This window comes from Hippopotamus amphibius, chromosome 14, assembly GCF_030028045.1.
Source record: "Hippopotamus amphibius kiboko isolate mHipAmp2 chromosome 14, mHipAmp2.hap2, whole genome shotgun sequence".
NCBI classification, from domain to species: Eukaryota; Metazoa; Chordata; class Mammalia; order Artiodactyla; family Hippopotamidae; genus Hippopotamus; species Hippopotamus amphibius.
Window position 1 is genome coordinate 64,660,440 of NC_080199.1, and position 17,276 is coordinate 64,677,715.

Below are 17,276 nucleotides of genomic sequence, written 5' to 3' on the forward strand. Positions count from 1 at the left end.
ATGACGTGACCTTGCGGTCAAATTTCACCCAAGTCAGTGAATACATCACCTGACAGGTTTGTTCTTTCAGGAGCAAGGGCCTTTTTCTTGTTTATTCTTATCAAGCAAAATATTCAAGGTAGAGCCAAGTTGGAGAAAAGACTTCAGAGCCAACAGACATGAATTCAGACCCCCGTTCTGGCGTGCATACTGGCTGTGTGATCCTGGGGGGGATTCCTAGCCTCTCTGAGCCTGTTTCTCGCTTGTGAAATGTGGACATTATCTACTTTACTGCTTTGTTGGGAGGATTAGAGGTAACTTAGTGCTTATATCTGCCTGAAAAATAACGGACAATAAACAACTAAAATGTGTGTGATAAGGGCTTCACCTTGGAACTTAGAACAGGCTCTGCACTGCCAATTCTAAGATTCTGATAGTACTAGCTACCCGACGTGGTCTGCCACAGGTCCCACTGCTGCCCCTCCGAAGTCGTGCAACCACAAAGGCCACTTAAAGTTAGAAACAGATGTTCCCTTGGGAAGCTGTGGTCACCCCCATCCTAAGGCACCAGTTCCCAGTGCAGAAGTCAAAGCGCGTGGAGGACTGGGATTTCCTCTCTTATTTGGGTATCATTTCCCCGGAGCTGCACGGCAACAACCTGAATCCCACACTGGACCCTGTGAGGTGACAGTCACACAGCAGGCCATGTAACGGAAGCCCCTGGAACCAGGCAGGAAGGTTCCTGCACCACATACCTCCCCAGGTCCACCTGGACCCCCCAAGAAGCCGCATTTCTCAAGTCTCAGACTCGGGGACCCTCACTCCAGCCGGGCAGCGACAGTCAGCAACAGCACTGGATTCTGCGGAGTGAGAAGCCAGGACTTCACAGAGAAGTGGCTCATAAGCAACAAAGACCTCTCGCCACCCAAGGAGAAGCGTGGTGGGCTTCTCTGGGCGAGGGGTTCAGGCAGGAGCACATGAGCCCCCTGGAGAGCAGCCGCGGGGATGCCAGGATGTCGGCCCTGCCCTTAGACGATGGGGTGCCACACCCCCAGCATCAAGGACAGAGAAGGAAGAAACAGTGCCAGTAGAAAAGCCAGGCGCGCTTGAGGTAAATGGTGGTCTCAGACACACGATGCACACGGGGTCATCAACAAGAGCTGGACCCCGAGGTTTTTATGAGTTCTGTGGACAGACCCAGCCAAGTTTCCGGACCCGATGAGATCATCCTCGTTTCACACGCGGTCATCCCAAACGCTAAGGCAGAGGATGTGCGGAGGGCTAGCTGTCCCTCCTCTTCGGGAGGCCAGCAGGGTTTCCCACGAGCCCGCAGCACGGGTGAGGATGCCTCCCCCTCGCCCCTCCCCCCGAGCCCGTGGGACTCAAGCAGCGTGGTCCACGGGCCGCAGCGAGGGCTGATCTAGAACGTCCAGGGCTGGCGAGGGGCCCCGCCACCTGCTGCGCTGCTGCTGGACTGGCGCCTGGGCCACGGGGAGGGGGGCCGGGCGGGGGCCGCGCCCGCCCGCCGCTTTCAGATGCACTGCTCCTCGTCCCGGTCGTTGAGGAGCAGAGACCACTTGTCCCCCCTGTCGTCGGCCGCGGCGCTGTGCCGGGACAGCTTGTCGGACTTGAGGGAAGACAGGGACACCTGGCTGATGTAGCTGACCTGGTCCCAGGGCGCGGCCCGCGGAGAGTCGCGCCGCCGGTCGTCCATGCCGATGTGCACGCTGACCTGGGACGCGGTCAGGGGCTTCATGCGGCCCTGCGCCTGCGCCTCGTACCGCGCCAGGTCCGGCTTCCGGTAGCTGCGGAGCAAGACCCCAAGAGCCCCTGAGCCCTTCCGGACACACGGAACCTGCCCCCGCCCCCGCCGCTTCTTAAGCCCAACGCAAGCCTCTCATCAAATCTTTAATATCCCGCAGTATCAGAGCCTCACGGGTTTTAAAGGAAAGGCCACTGAACTCCTAAAGCTCCGGAATGCCTGATTTAGACACGTCTACCCAAACGCCTGGTACACAGTAGGCTGTGATTAACTTTTCTTAAATGAAAGCATGAATAAATAAAGATCTCTTTTTAAAAACGGAAACATGATAACAAACGGGGACCCTATGGCTACGTATCTATATAAGCAGCCGTCGAGGGGAACGACTGGAACCAGCAGCCCGCGGTGACGGCAAAGTGGTAAAGTGATGCTCACGGTGGAGAAAGCGCTACACAAACGCACGCTCCGCCCTGCTGGGGCTGCGGGCTGTGCCCCGGCTGCCGGGCCGCAGGTGAGGGAGCGCGGCACACCCCCGCCCCGGCCCAGGCCCGCCGAGGGGACTCACCACTTGAGCTGCAGGGACGAGAGGACCACGGACACGGAGGAGGCGGCCATGGCCGCCGAGCCCATCCACGGCTGCAGCACGACGCCGATGGGCATGAAGACACCTGGCCGCGGGGAGGACGACACTCAGGCCGCAGCCCAGGGCAGACAGCGAGGAGGGCCCAGCCTCGCCGCCCACCGGAAGCTCCCCGCCTCAGGGCGGCTCAGAAGCCCCTGTGCTGGATGCCGACCACGTGCCCGTGGGCCTGGGGTGGGCTGTCTCAGAGCTGGGCGGTGGGGGCGCTGTCGAGGGGACTGGGGTCCCCCACCTGCCCTGACCGTCCTGGGACCGTCCAGAGGTGCCCCCGCCTGTTTGGGGGAAGCTCCAGGGGACAGGGCACCCCAGGGACCCGCGGGGGCAGCCGTCCTGGGGCACCTCAGAGGAGGGAGCACCGGGACAACACGCTGATGACCACGGTCCCTGTCTACGCGGACGGTCCTCCCTCAAGGGCGTCAAAGCACCTTGATAAGGGGCAGCGAGACCAGGTCCTGGGACAGAGCCACAGCACGGGAGGGGCCCAGCTCCAGGCCAGCCCTGGGGCAGGACGCACTGGTCCACTGTGTGAGGCAGCACTGGCCGTTCGGGACCACAGGGGAAGGTGGGGTGGGAAAGTCATGTTTAAAAATAAGTCTTGGCCCATGTAGGCGCCTTCCTTGCAGGAGGGTCTGGAACTTTCTCTCTCTGGTGACACAAAATACAGTGGGGGAGGGAGGAGTTAGGAAGCAGAAAATATCCATCTTTCCAGGATTATTTCTGAGTCAGGATAAAACCTGGGCGGGATTAACTCTTAACAAAAGGTTCTGAAGCATCGGTCCTGGGTCTAGTGTGTAGCAGGTGCCCCATAACTGTTAATAATAATTATTTCTCAGGCTGTATATCTTAATAATGTTCCAGAAAACAGGGACACGGCAAATAGGGTTGAGCAGCTTGGCCAGCTTTCACCCCAAGCCTCTTGGGTCCTCCCTGCAGTTTCTCGTTTACCTTTAGAGACGTACAAAGCGGAACATAATAAAATCAAATCTTCCTACAAGGCTTCTGGCCACAGCTGGGGTCCAAGGGAACAGGGCGGTGAGGGCCCACCTGCTGCAATGGGGATCCCGACCAGGTTGTAGATCAGCGCCAGCACCAGATTGAGTCGTATCCTCCAGACGGTCCTCTTGGAGAGGTGAATGCTGGCCACCACGTCGAGCAAGTCATTCTGCAGGAGAGGAGCAGGTAGTGAACCTGGAGCCCCGTCCCCAGCGCCCCCCGCTCCGGCTCCGGACCACGGGGAGGGGGAGAAGCGGCCGAGCTCACTCTGATGAGGACGACGTCAGCCGCCTCGATGGCCACGTCCGTGCCCGTCCCGATGGCAATGCCCACGTCAGCCCGGGCCAGGGCCGGGGAGTCGTTCACCCCGTCGCCCACCATGGCCACTCTCTTCCCCTCGTTCTGGAGCTCCTGGACCTTGGCCACCTTGTGAGAAGGCAGCACCTCTGCAAAGACTTTGTTGATGCCAACCTGAAAGAAAGAAAAACAGCAGTCAATAAAAAAACAAACACACGATAACATCCAGTACTGCCAAGGGGCAGGAATAGGAGCAGGAACCCACCAGGCATCCTGCCTCCCCCTCCCCTCAGCCTCCAGGTCCCGTCACCAAGCCCTGCAGATTCCAGGTCACATGGCAAATGCATCCTCTGCTCCCATCCCAATGCCCTGCGGTGGTCTGGGACCCTCACTGGCCTCCTGCCCACATCCCAGCCTCCCAACGCTCTTCTCCAGATGCTGTCCCGGTGACCTTTCCAAAACAGTAATCAATGGATCCCACTTCCCTTAGGACAACATCTAAACTCCTCCGCCTGCCTCCCAAGGTCCCCAGGTCAGGTCCTGCCTGTGCCCAGCTCCCTGCCCTCTGGCCCCAGCGGGCCCGCACTGGCCTCTCCAACTTGCCACTACTTTGCACACGTAGGTGGCGCTCATGCTGCCTATCTGTCCTACAAAGGTCACGTTTCCTTTCCCCAGCACCCCCTCTTCTTCATCTGATGACTCCAGGCCTCCTGTTCTCTGGAAGGTGTCCCCGGCCCGCCAGGCTGAGGGGTAAGCTGGCAGCTCCCACACACCCGTGCAGTCTTCCACTGGAGCATCCAGCCCTCGGTTTATACTTGGTCCCTGGGCCACCCTCCCCACGGGACCGTGAAGCTGTGCCCTCTGCATTCCTCTCTGTAGCCTGTCTGTCACAGGGGTGGCACTTACTAAGTGCTTGCTTGAATGCATGTATGAGTTTTAACCTGGGGTGGGATGGGGTGGGGGGGGTACTCTGAGAAGGATGGCAAAGAGGCACCGCTGCTCCCTGCCTAAGAAGCAATTCATTTCCAAAGCAGACAGCTTTACACACATTTCCAGAAGGGGTGGCATTCAATCGTCAGGAGTTTGCACTGAAGCCATCCCTGCGTGGCGGGCCAGGCAAGCATGCAGCCGTGCTACTCTCGTGGCCCAAACTCAGAACCAAGGGCTGCAGGAGAACTGCCGGGACCCAGTGACTTATCTGGTGCAGAATGAGAAGAGGCGGGCCAGCAAAACAGTCGCTTAACATAAAGGGTACAAGATTATTTCAGCCCTCAAGCCACGATCTTTTTTCCTCACTGCAGAGACTGGGAAATAACGGATGTGGGAACTGCTTTTCCGGGGCTGCAGCCAGCCTTGCAGGAATGATGGCACCCAGGCCCCAGGGATGTGATCTTTGGGGCAGCAGCAAGGTGGTCCCCTGTGGGATGCCCACGGCTCGGAGCAAATCAGAGCACGTGGAGAGAAAGCCCCCAGTGAGGAGAAAAGATCAGAGCAAAGCTAAATGCTAGATGCACTAGTGCTTATTCATTTTCCTCAAACTGTTTCTGCCAGCTTGAAATTGCTTGTAATTTCAGAGGTGAGAGATATCCTCGGCTCCCGGCCCGTACCTGGGTGGCAATGGCCCTGGCTGTCTTGCGGTTGTCCCCCGTGATCAGAACCACGTCCACGCCCATGCTCTTCAGCGTGTGCACGGCCAGGGCGGCCTCCTGCTTGACCGCGTCCGCGATGGCGATCATGCCACAGAGCACACCTGCCAGAGACACCGCAGGTGAGCACACGCGGCGGAGCCCTGGGCTGCCTGAGGAGGAAGTAAGACTTCCTGACCCGGAACAGTTTTCCTAACACCATGCTACATGTCAAAAACAAAACACCAAATTATACAACAGAATACAGATCTGACTCTGTTTTTTTAAAAAATGTATATACATTTCCAGATGCAAACAAAAGTCTGGAAGGACTGTTAAAAAGTTAACAGTGGCTCTCTGAGAGGTAGGATAATGAGGGATTCCATTTTTTTTTTTTATAGCTCTCAGAATTGTCCGCATTTTCTGCAAGGAACATCTATTGCTTTTCAGAGTACCTGACTCATAATAACCTAACACCTGTCAGCTATTAAAACACGAGAAATACGGCATATACTACAAATGCTACTTAAAAAGTGACAAATGTCCCAACTGCTAGAAAATCAATACTTCCTTTCTGTATTTTCCTACAGAAAACACTTGGGTAGAATTTTTTTTTTGAGTGACTCATTAGATACCGACACAGGAAGACGTCTGAGGACTGAGGAGTGACGGGAGCAGTGAGGGTGAGGATGTGTAAGAGGCACTTTTAACTGAGCCCATTCCGGCTTAATGAGCTGAGGGGGCTGTGGGTTTAAAGGACTCAGGAGCAGGCGTGGTGGTGGGAGCAGGTGAAAAAGAGAGAGAGAGAATGGGGAAAGAGGACATTCAAAATACAGCAATTAAATTATTTCTTATTTGCATATAGTTTTTAGCAGAAACTAACATTAACAAAGTGAGTCTAATCTACCGGAGATGTAAAGCCCAGGATATAACCTGAGCACTAAGATACATGCAGTCTTGCGAAGCTCTGTGAAAGCTGCAGGGGATTTCAGTATGTAAAGCATCCCAGAGTTAAACCTCTTAGAGCAGCGGTCCCCAACCTTTTTCGCACCAGGGACCGGTTTCGTGGACGACAATTTTTCCACAGGCTGGGGGGCGGGGGTGGGGTTGGTTTCGGGATGATTCAAGCCCATTACATTTATTGTGCACTTTATTTCCATTATTATTACATCAGCTCCACCTCAGATCATCAGGCATTAGATCCCAAGAGCTGGGATCCCTGTCTTAGAGAGTCAATTGCTGTTTTGCCTGCAGTGATGAATAAGAAAGGGTGGCTTTCAACTGCCAACCTGGACCGAAGCAAACAATGGTGGGGAAGCCAGTCTAGAATCCCAAGAGCAAGGAGGCTGAAGCCATCTTCACTCTGGTGGCAAAGATGGAGATGACCAGAGGGGCGTGGGGACTGAGAGTGAAGTGAAAAAACAGTAAGACAGCCTTTTGAGAAATAGAACTAAAAGTAACAGAGAGGAAGATTTACTTAAAAAAAAAAAAGGGGGGGGGGGGGACTCTATTTCTGCCTAATGTCTCCGGCTTCACTTGAGAGCAGAGGGCGGGGAGCAGAGCGGTACCGTCGATGGCCACCAGGATGGCCGTCTGGCCCTTGGTCTCGTGATCCGTCATCACGTCGCTGATGTCGCTGGTGACGGTCAAGCCGTTGCGCCTCATCCACTCTCGGTTTCCGATCAGCACAGAGAAGGTCTGCGGGGCCGCCTCTGCTCAAAAGAGCGTGTGGTTATTTCCAAAGAGCCCGAGGTCACTGTGAGGAAGCGCTAAAAAGCATGGGGTCCTTTTAACAGCAAAATGTCCACTTGACAGTTCTGGGAAAACTGCAACCTAGTAAACGCCTCTTGGAACACCATCCTTAAAGAATCAGGGGAAAAAGAAAACTAACACGCAGAACCACGGTATGAACTAAAATGTGTCAAGATGTTACAAACATATTAAACGCCGCGGACCTACTGGCTTTAGGGGTGTCTGCTGCTGCAGTTAGATTAGATGAGAATCAGGAACAGACACAGCCAGTTATTTGGTCAGCACCAAAACCAGGTGTTGAGCAGCCTCATCAGGGCTCAGCACAGATCACCCAGGTGAACCAGCCAACAACCAGCCTACGTGTATGACATGTTTTGAAGCTATACCTCTTAAAAGGCCAGGTGAGTCTTGCACCTGTCACCTCTACCTTGGGTGTCCCTGGAAGGCAAAGGAAAGGTCATCCCGGGGCTTTAACTTGCTAGAAGGTGGTAAGGGCTTCTAACAATAAAACCTACATCAAGATTTAACTACTAACATACTTAAGAGCAAACACTAGACATGGGTGTTTTGGTTTGGGGGTTTTTCCATTCTCTTATGCTGATAGCTAGCAAGCGACCCTTTTAATAAGAAAGGCCGTTATTCAAAAAGCTACTGTCCCTCCAGTGTCCCTTCTTGGCTGGGGCAGACCACTTCCATTCGCTTTCCCTGACGGCTGCCAGCTCTGTAAATACGTCACATCCCATCAGAGCTGACCACGTGGAGGTTTCCTGTTTAGGAAGGACAAATGGAGGACACCCATCTGTCTACTCTACAGCGTACGAGAAGCAAGACTAACCTGGGATGAGAGAGAGGAGACTCAAGATTAGGGAGCAGGTAAACAACACTCTATGAATTTAAGTCATACACCGCTTTTGCTGCCATCGGCATCAGGACTCAGCCACATCAAAGAACAGGAGAGATGCTGCAGGCTTCCCTGGGAGGTCGGCGTGAGGTGCGCCACCCCGAGCCACCTTCTCTGCAGGCGGGAACCACGGGGCGAGCCTGGCGTGGCACGCTCTATGCCTGGGCCCAGCCCCTGGCAGGCCGGGTAAAGGAAACCGAGGCCAGGGATACCTGTTTCCGTGGGGACGCTGCTGCCTCCATTCGGGTGAGTGGTTGGTTGGCCCCGTGGGGGCTCACCCTGGGCCAGGATGCCCTCCACGTTGCTGACTTTACAGCCGATCCCACAGCCGGGCACCGCCTGGAAGTCAGTGCAGTATCCCAAGGTCTCTGTGCCAAGTTCCTGGGAATGAAGTGGGGGAGAGAAAGCAGAAAACAGAGGTGAGATGAGAGGGAGGCAGGACAGAGGTGGGGGTGAGGTGGGGGGAGACCTGCAGCTGCCAGGAATTACGAGGGAAGGGAGGGACGGGAGGAGAACTTCTGGGAAAGGCCAAGAGGTCGACTGTTAAGTCGGCAACTCTTTTTCTCTTATCTGACACAGACATTTAAAACAGCAACTCTCTCCTAGAGTTTGGATGCCTGGGGATACTGGACAGGTTGCAGTCCAGAAAGGAGAAAGGCAATCCACATCAAACACCCCAAATTAAGGAGTGGGGGGTGGGTGATGGTGCCAAAGGGAGGAAAGATTTTATTTTTATGTTGCAAAGAATTTCATAAAAACGATGGAATATGTAAGTGGTAACAAACTATTTTAAGGCCATCAAGAGATAACTGCCCAGGGACAGACCCTGGGGGGAGGGGCGACGTGGCAGGAGAAAGGGAGGAGCTGGGCTTATTTGGGTAACAGAACTGCAAAGGAAGGATGCCTGGGGGGTGGGCAGAATTCTTCCTGAAACATCAGAAGGATGAGGGGAAAGGGGTGCACCCTACACAAAGAACACAACATGAAATGAGATTTCTGGAAGATTCCCGTCTGGGAAAGAGTTGTCAACGTTTCCCCAAGGCATCCATGTCAACTTCTACATTTACTGATAATTATATTGTCCAGACAGTTTACATTTTTTCAGGACAATATTCTGGTGCATCCTGCTGCCTCCATGTTCAGACTGAAAACAGAGAAAGCTAACTAAGCCCTTTCATCTGGAGAGATCAGAGGATGAAGGCTGCCCACTAACTGTGCCTGCAACCCACAGGCCTCCAGTCACTTCTGCTGCTTCCTCTCCATCTCAGGCATCCCCTGTGGGGTGGATTTCTCCCGCCCTCGCCCCAATACCCCATTCGTTTCTGCATCCCTTTGCACGAAGCGCTCGTACAGGGCTGAATCTATACACCTGACTTCCCTACCCGACCATCAGCTCCCAGCAGGCAGAGTTCGCCTCCTATTAATTCTTACTCTCCTGAGCTCAGATGCTCAGGAAATGCTTAATGACGGCCCATTAGTTCATTCACACTGAACTGCTCTGTGATGACCTGGAAACGTGACGAGGGACCTGCCGCTGTGAGCTGCACCCCCACCTGCTCCAGGCGGACCTGCCCAGCAGTTTCCAGACCACACAAGCCAAGGCCTCCAGGGGGGCCGCGGATGCGGGGGCCAGGACAGGGAGGAGGGAAGGCAGGTGTGCGGGGAGGAAGGAGCCCCGAGTCTTCCAGCCCAGCTGGTGAGGGTAGCGGGCCGGGCGTAGCGAGGGCCCAGAACACCTGCCCACCTACCTCCTTACAGTATCTGGTGACTGCCACGCCCAACGGGTGCTCGCTGCTGGCCTCCGCAGTCCCCACCACCGCGAGCACCTTCCGGAGGGGCAGCGTGGCCACATCCACGAGCAGGAGGACCCGCATGACTCTGGGGACCCCGTGGGTAATGGTGCCAGTTTTGTCAAACATCACAGTCTTTATCTGCCAAAACAACCACATCTCAGTGACCAAAGCACAGATGGACGGGACTCACAGAGTCCTCACAAGCTCGAAGCAGAACGTCACCCAACCCACGCCAAGCAGGCAGCAACACGCCTTCAGGACACGGAGCAGAACCCTCTGCGGCCATCCCAAGGTTCGAGCACTCCCGCTGCAAGAACATCGTTTCCCTCTCTCCCCAGTTAAAAAAAATCCACACTGTGGCTTAACCTTGACCATGCTGAGCTGGACGCTCTCACTCTGACGTCACGGGAGGCGGCGTGGCACCGTCCCCCAGACAGTAACACCGTGCAGACGTCTCCTCAGGTCGGGCCAGGAGTGTGACCCTGGGGGCCTGCCCATCTCCCGGTCCACCGCTATCTGCCAGGCCAACCCCTGTTTTCTCTGGCCTGTGTCAGTGCAAAAGTCTATGGAGAATAGTGTTCTTGCATTTCAAGTTCAAAAAAGGAAGCCAATGTTCCTTGGCCATAATGACAAGTAACCACAGAGTCAGTTTGGGGACCTGTCCCCTTGGTCAGCGGCAGCTCTGCACCGGTCCCCCGGGTCTGGGCTTGGCCACACTCAGCTGCTGCGCTTGCGTGGCTGGAGTCCACCAGTCCCCGGACCCTGTCCAAGGTCAGCCCTTGCTGTGCTCAGACTGTGTCCCGCAGGCTCAGGTCTCCCCCATTTAGCAAACAACAGCTCCGCTTCTTGTTTCTGAATGAGTGGGGCCTCTTCCCCACTATTAGCTGGTCTTCCTGCAACCATTCCGGCTGGTTTCTAGTCCAGCCCCGACTCCGCCACCGCCAGGACGACCTTCCCAGTGTGCGATTCAGTCCCGCAGGTGTTTCACCCCCCCCCCCAACCCCCGCGACTCCCTGCTGTTCTTTGGTTAAGTTCTGGATCCTGGACAGAATAACCCCCCGGGGTCCTCCAACGCCCCCTCTCCCCTCCCTCAATAGCCTCAACTCCTGTCCGTTTCTCTCTCTCCATGATTTTCTTTCTGTTCCTCATTTATTTGTTTAGAAAGTAACTGTGGAGTGACTCTAACATGCCAGGCGCTGGGCGAGATGCTGGGGACACAATGATGGGGCATGTCCATGGTCTCCAGTCCTACCGCGTCGGGGATGGGGCCACACGGCCTCCCCGGGTCCTTTCCACGTGCTGGTCCCACGGCCGGGACGCCCTTCCCACCCTCTGTGGTCACCTGACGGGTCTCAGGCCTCCCCTGACCACCTGCACCAGCCGCCACCCCGCCCAACACACACGGGTCTGCGGTCAGGCCCCGATAAACCGTCCTCCCGGCATCTCACACTCTCCACAGCGCCTGCTGTTTACTTCCTCCATGTCTGTCTTTCCTGCTGGACTGGAAGGTCCTTGAGAGCCAGGGCCCAGCAAGGGACCCACACCGAGCAAACGCTCAATACATACCGAAGAAACAAAGGGAGGATGGAAGGCTGGGGGTTGCTGGGCCAAAGGGAGATTCTCCACAGACACGGCTGCCACCACGAGGTCCCAGGAGCCTCCCAGATGGCGCGGAGACAGTGCAGCCGCCTTCCCCGGAGCCCGACCTGGCTGTGAGCCTGGCTCTGCGCATCTTACCTGCGGGCCCTTGGCACGTCGCCCAGCCCCCTCCTGCTGCACCTCCCTCACCTGTGCAACCAGCGCCCACCTGGGGCTTGTCGAGGAGATTCATATTTATGCAGCATTTTGCTCTTTCGCTGGGAGCTGCCGCCGGCCCTGCTGTCATTCCCAGTTAGTCCTGGCTTCCTGTTTTACTTAATTAGCAGCGCCACCCCCTCAGCCCTCTTTCGGGTTTTTCTCTGAATATGAAATTTAAACAGGTACTATTTTCACTAGGACTCTCTAAGTTAAGAGAAAAAAAAATTGCACAGCATACAGCTACAAAAGCCCTCGAAGGAAGCGGGGGCCAACCTTGTGGGCCATCTCCAGAGGCTTGCCTCCCTTGATGAGGATGCCGTTCTGGGCGGCCACCCCGGTGCCCACCATGACGGCCGTGGGCGTGGCCAGGCCCAGGGAGCAGGGGCAGGCGATGCACAGCACCGTGATGGACGTCTGGAACGCAAACCGGAGGATCACCTCTGCCTGGGAGATGTGCTTGCTGGGGGCCTGACGAGAGGAAAGAGACGGGGGCAGGGTGAGAGTCAGATGAGGCATCGCACGCAATTCTGATCCTGTGAGAACGTTCCACGCTGCAATGGCCTATATGGGAATAGCATCTAAAAAAGAGTGGACGTACGTGGAACTGATTCACTTTGCTGTACAGCAGAAACTAACACGACCATGTAAGTCAACTCTACGCCAATAAAAATTGATTAAAAGACAAAAAACACTGCAGTGCAGGCAGAGGACCTGAGATGGCATGATGCACTGGGCTCTAGGCCACGTGGTGTATCCCACTCTGCTTGGGTGGTATCACATGGTTCCCTTTACTACTCCACAGCCCACTTTTCCAACCTGATCCCACAGGCTTTCCTCAGGGAAAGGCATTATGAGCGGAGAGAGGCACATAAAAATCCCCGACGGGAAGAGCACAGGCTCTAGAACTGGACCGTGTAGGTCCATATCCTGGCTCTGACACTCTGTCTCTCAGCTTCCTCACATACAAGAGGCAGATGATAATACACATCTCACAGGTTTGTGTAAGGATTAAATGAGATAATATACGTATAAACACATATAAACATAAATATACATAGTACAACACCTGACACAGGAGAGAGGCTTCTGAGAAATTATAGCTATTACATTATCATTATTATTGTTATTATTATGAAAGCTTTAAAAAATTATAGCTCTCCAAGGAATCAACTCTAAGGTAATAGTCATGTAGGAAAAGATACAAGGATATTCCTCACAGTGCTTTTTCATAAAGGCCCAAAACTGGAAACAACCAATAGAGGATCAGTTAATTAAACTGTGCGTATGGCGTGCATAGTGGAATATTATGCAGATGTTAAAATGATGATGTGTACGTACTGACATGGAAAGGTATCATTAGCGTTGCTGAATTAAAAAAGCAAGCACAAAATGGCATGTGTTATGATTTAATTAGTGCAAAATTATCTGACTATATCTCTAGATAGCCTTTCAACAATCCTGGAAAGATGTTCACCAAAGTGCAGAAAAGTGCATACAGGGATGGGATTTGGAGCCATCTTTACTTTCCTCTATTTTTTTTTTTTTTTTTTACCATTGTTTCCTTTATAAATCCAAAACCAAAAAAACACAGGTCTCCGTCCCAGTTACCTGGTGACACATATTGGTATGATTCTTTGCATTTTAACATCTTGAGTCATTTTGGTTTATCTTTCAAAATGGCCAGTGTCTCTGGAGAACAACTGAGAGATGCTATATTCACTTAATTACAGAAAAAAATGCATGTTTTCTAAACTGAGGATATAGACCACAATCTCTTCAGCTTCCATCTACCCTCTATTCCTTGACTTTGAAAAGGCGGGATTCTAAAATAAGATACGTTATTAAGGGTCATTCTATTTTCACAGAAACAGTTTGATTTAGGTAGAAGGACATGCTGTTTAACACGTGATGTTTTTAGAGGTAAAGATGAAGTGATTTTTTAAAAAAAAACCTGGAAATTCTTGTCAAAATCACACCTGGCGTTCTGAGCGGGGTGGGGTGGACTTCTAGAGGTTGACACGAACCCTGTCCCTACAAACGATGTGTACAGAGCAGAGTGACCACAGTGTCTTAAAGGAACATGCAGTACCTCATTTGCCAGCATCCTCCCTGATATTGCAGATAAAGACAAAAGAAGCGAAGGTAAGATGGAAAGGCAGGGAACAGCAGGAAGCCACATATCCTGACTTGTTTAGGGCTGAGTTTCCCACAGCCACATGCCAAGGAGCTGTTTTCCCACAAAAGCCTAAATTTTTGGCGGTCAGATGCCATAATAGCTACTGGCAAATTCTAGAAGTACAGTCACAGGCTACGCTTAAAAGCACTGACATCTCCTTAGATGTCAGAAAGTGTTTAACTTGGACAGTTTTCATTGTAAGATAGGAAATCTGAGGGAGAAAAATGACACCTAAGTGAATGACAAGTATACCAAGAATATATGATTTGCTTTTAATGATGGATAAAAATTTTTTAAAAAAGGAAAAAATGATCCATTCTGCATTTACAATTTCTTGTTTTATGGCTCTAAGGTACATATTAGGCTGGGCTAAGTATGAGATATTTTAAAAATTAAGGTAGAACATTGTTCTCCTCACTGGGCAGTTATCAGATACCACTCCAGTGGGCCATTAGCTCTTTACGTCTATCAAGATTTCTCCAACTCAGCACTATTGACATTTGGGGCCAGATAATTCTCTGCCATGGGGGCCTGTCCTGTGCATTGTGGCATGTTTTGCAGCATCCCTGGCTTCTATCATACTTACTAGATGCCAGAAGTACCCCCTCCTCAGTCATGACAACCAAGAACATCTCCAGACATCACCAAACTAAAATCATCCCCAACTGCGAATCCCTGGTGTATGTAGTTCTTACTTCCGAAGCAGAAAAGTTTCGTATTTTTTTGAATTTTGATAAAACTGTATTTCCTAAGATAGAATTCTTCACTCACTTTTTAAACTCAAAAATGTATACTCCATTGCTTCATATATAATGTTTAAAAAATAATCATTAAAAAGCTATTAGTATTATCTGGGAAGCTTCAAGGTTAGACGGTCTATATGGACGTAGCCAGCAAAAAATATATTTTTCTTAAAACTGGTTAAATAACATTATGATGCTCTTGTGACTGACGTGACCTATCCTCTATGACGTGTGCCTCGTAACCTCAAAAATGGCCAATAGTGCAAAATGTAAATGCTTTAAGCATTACAACCGAGAACCAATGGTGTCTGAAATTACCTAACTAGAAAGCAAAAGGCGTCTTTAGTAAAAACCTGCAGGAGTTGAGTAACGGATGGTCCTACCCTGGCTGAGGTTTGGCTGCCAGTAAGTGAAGCAAGCAAATAAATGAAATGGGTAATTAAAGCCCAGTGAATCTAAGACATGAAAAAACAGGATTAATGGCAATCGATTATTTAAAACACAACAACCACACTGCCCACGGCATTCAACTTACAGGGAAGTATTTCTGAACAACACCAAAATCGATAAAACCGATTACAATCCATACCACCAACGTCAAAGTTGAAATGATGATGATAAATGGGACAAAATATCCACTAAACCGGTCAGCCAGTTGCTGAATGGGTGCCTATGGAAATAAAACACCAAGACCGCAGGGGATTACAATCTCCGAAGAAATAAACCGCCACAAGCATGGGACTCCCAGCTCCCTCACTAGCTACATTTATCAATCTCTCGACTCAATAAAATCTGCCTGATTCTATGGGACTCTTGGAATAACGTCTCAATAGAGGAAGCTGACGCTGCATTGCCCTTAAAATTCCTTCCTTACCTTGGACATCTGAGCCTCCTCCACCAGCTTCACGATCTGCGCCAGGGTGGTGTCATTGCCAACGTGCGTGGCCGTGATGAGCACAGAGCCGTGGGCATTCATGGACCCGGCGATCACCGTGCTTCCGGGCTTCTTCGTGACTGGCATGGCCTCTCCTGGAGGCGGAGGGGAGACCCACACCACGCGCTGAGCCCCGACGGCATCCCCGGGGCCTGACCAGGGCGCGGACGCCCACCCAGAGGGACTCGCACACGCCGCAGAGGGACCGAGTCATCACCTGTGATGAGGGACTCGTCGGCCATGGTGCTGCCTTCCAGGACTTTGCCATCCACTGGGAACTTGCCCCCGGGGACAACCTTGATGATGTCGCCACGCTGCACCAGCTCCATGGGCACTTGCTCCTCCCTGCAACAGACGCCACTCAGGTGACACTTGGGGCCGCGCGCACGTGCACACGCGGGAGCTCACCCTCCTGGCCTGTCACCCAGGTCGGGTTCTAGACAAACCACCTGCTTTACACCACAGGTGTAATCACTTTATCCGCTGTTTACAATGCTGTGCAGCTGCCAGGCCCTGACCCAGCTCCTGGGAAGACAGCTGTGAGCAGGACAGCCAAGTCCCCACCCTCATGAAACCACCTCTGGGGGGCAAAGAGACAACAAGCAAGATAGCCCCAGGTCTTAAATAAGTGCTGTGCTGACAACAACGTGACCGGAGGGCTTCTTTCGGGGGTGGGGGAGGAGGAGAGAAGTGGGAAGGCCTTCCGTGAAGATGACGTTGGAGCTGGATGACAAGACAGTCCAACAGATGGGGAAAGAAAACTCGAGGGAGACGAAACAGCTAATGTAAAGGCCCTGAGGTGGGACAGAGGGGGCCTTGGAGAAACAGGAAGCCACAAGCACGGCTGCAGGGACGTGAGTGAAGCAGGCGGAACCCTGACCACGGTGGGTCTTGCAGAGCAAAGTGTGGCTTTCAGGTGTAAGGTTTTTAGTGGGAAAGTGACATAAGCCGGTTTGCATTTTCAAGTCATGTCTCAGGCTGCTGCGTGAGAATGGGCTGTAGGGGCGACAAGAGAAGCTGAGAGAAGAGTTAGGCTGTGGCACCAGTGGCCTGGGCTGGAGACGGAGGGGAGGAGACACCCGGGAGCTTTGGTGTCAGCACGATGCGTCAGCAAGACGTGCGGATGCGCTGAACGCATAAGAGAAGCAAGCACGAGCGCTTCGTTTCAGTTTGAGCCGCTGGGTAGGTGGGACGTTTAATGAGATGGAGACGCCTACGGAGAAGCAGCGGCAGGAGGGAGAGGGCAGCGGAGAGGAGATGAGATGAAGATCTCTGTTCTCACATGTCGGGTCCCAGATGCCTACTTGACTTCCACGTAGACATGCTGAGTGGGGAGAGCAGGGAGTCGAAAGCTGGATTCAGGCTGAGACTAGATGTCAAATCAGGAAACTGTCACAACATAGACGGGATGTAAAGCCTGAAGTGGTACGAGCTTCCCCAGGAGTGTGCCTGGAGGAGAGACCTCGGCCCTGGGACAGGCCCACATCAGGAGGCTGAGCAGGCGGAAGGGCCAGTAAGGGACGTGGAAGGAAAGGAGAGCGTGGGCCCCACGGGAGGGAGCACCCGTCCCACCGCATCGAATACGGGACGTCGTGACCTAGACGCAGATACGTGTAAACGTCATCATGCCCTACACTTGGGATTCATGTACTTCAGTGAAGGTAAGCTATAGCTTCATAAAAAAGAAAAAGACAGGTTTTAAAAGGGACAGAAAAGGGGGAAAATGCGGGTGAGAGGCTGAAATGAGGATTAAATAGCAGCCATGCTTGGATTTGGTTCACGGAAATTATTTGATGTCTTTGGCAAAAGCGATTTCAGAAACTGGTGGAGGAACAAGGTCGGCTGGAAGGAGCTGGGGAGAGGCTGGGAGGTGAGGAAACAAGA

At 52.8% G+C, this 17,276-nt stretch overlaps 1 protein-coding gene across 1 annotated transcript in view; it reads right to left on the reverse strand.

Moving 5' to 3' along the window:
• Positions 1-440: 440 nt before the first annotated feature.
• Positions 441-17,276, reverse strand: part of ATP7B (ATPase copper transporting beta) — a 68,109-nt gene continuing 51,273 nt past the window's right edge. The window contains exons 11-22 of the mRNA XM_057707696.1: positions 15,610-15,737; positions 15,333-15,487; positions 15,048-15,128; positions 11,813-12,007; positions 9,698-9,880; positions 8,162-8,330; positions 6,865-7,008; positions 5,279-5,421; positions 3,642-3,845; positions 3,426-3,543; positions 2,307-2,409; positions 441-1,784 (exon numbers count right to left, since the gene is read on the reverse strand). Coding sequence (XP_057563679.1) covers positions 1,511-1,784; positions 2,307-2,409; positions 3,426-3,543; positions 3,642-3,845; positions 5,279-5,421; positions 6,865-7,008; positions 8,162-8,330; positions 9,698-9,880; positions 11,813-12,007; positions 15,048-15,128; positions 15,333-15,487; positions 15,610-15,737 — 1,897 coding nt within the window. The 3' untranslated portion in view covers positions 441-1,510. The remainder of the gene's footprint in view (positions 1,785-2,306; positions 2,410-3,425; positions 3,544-3,641; positions 3,846-5,278; positions 5,422-6,864; positions 7,009-8,161; positions 8,331-9,697; positions 9,881-11,812; positions 12,008-15,047; positions 15,129-15,332; positions 15,488-15,609; positions 15,738-17,276) is intronic.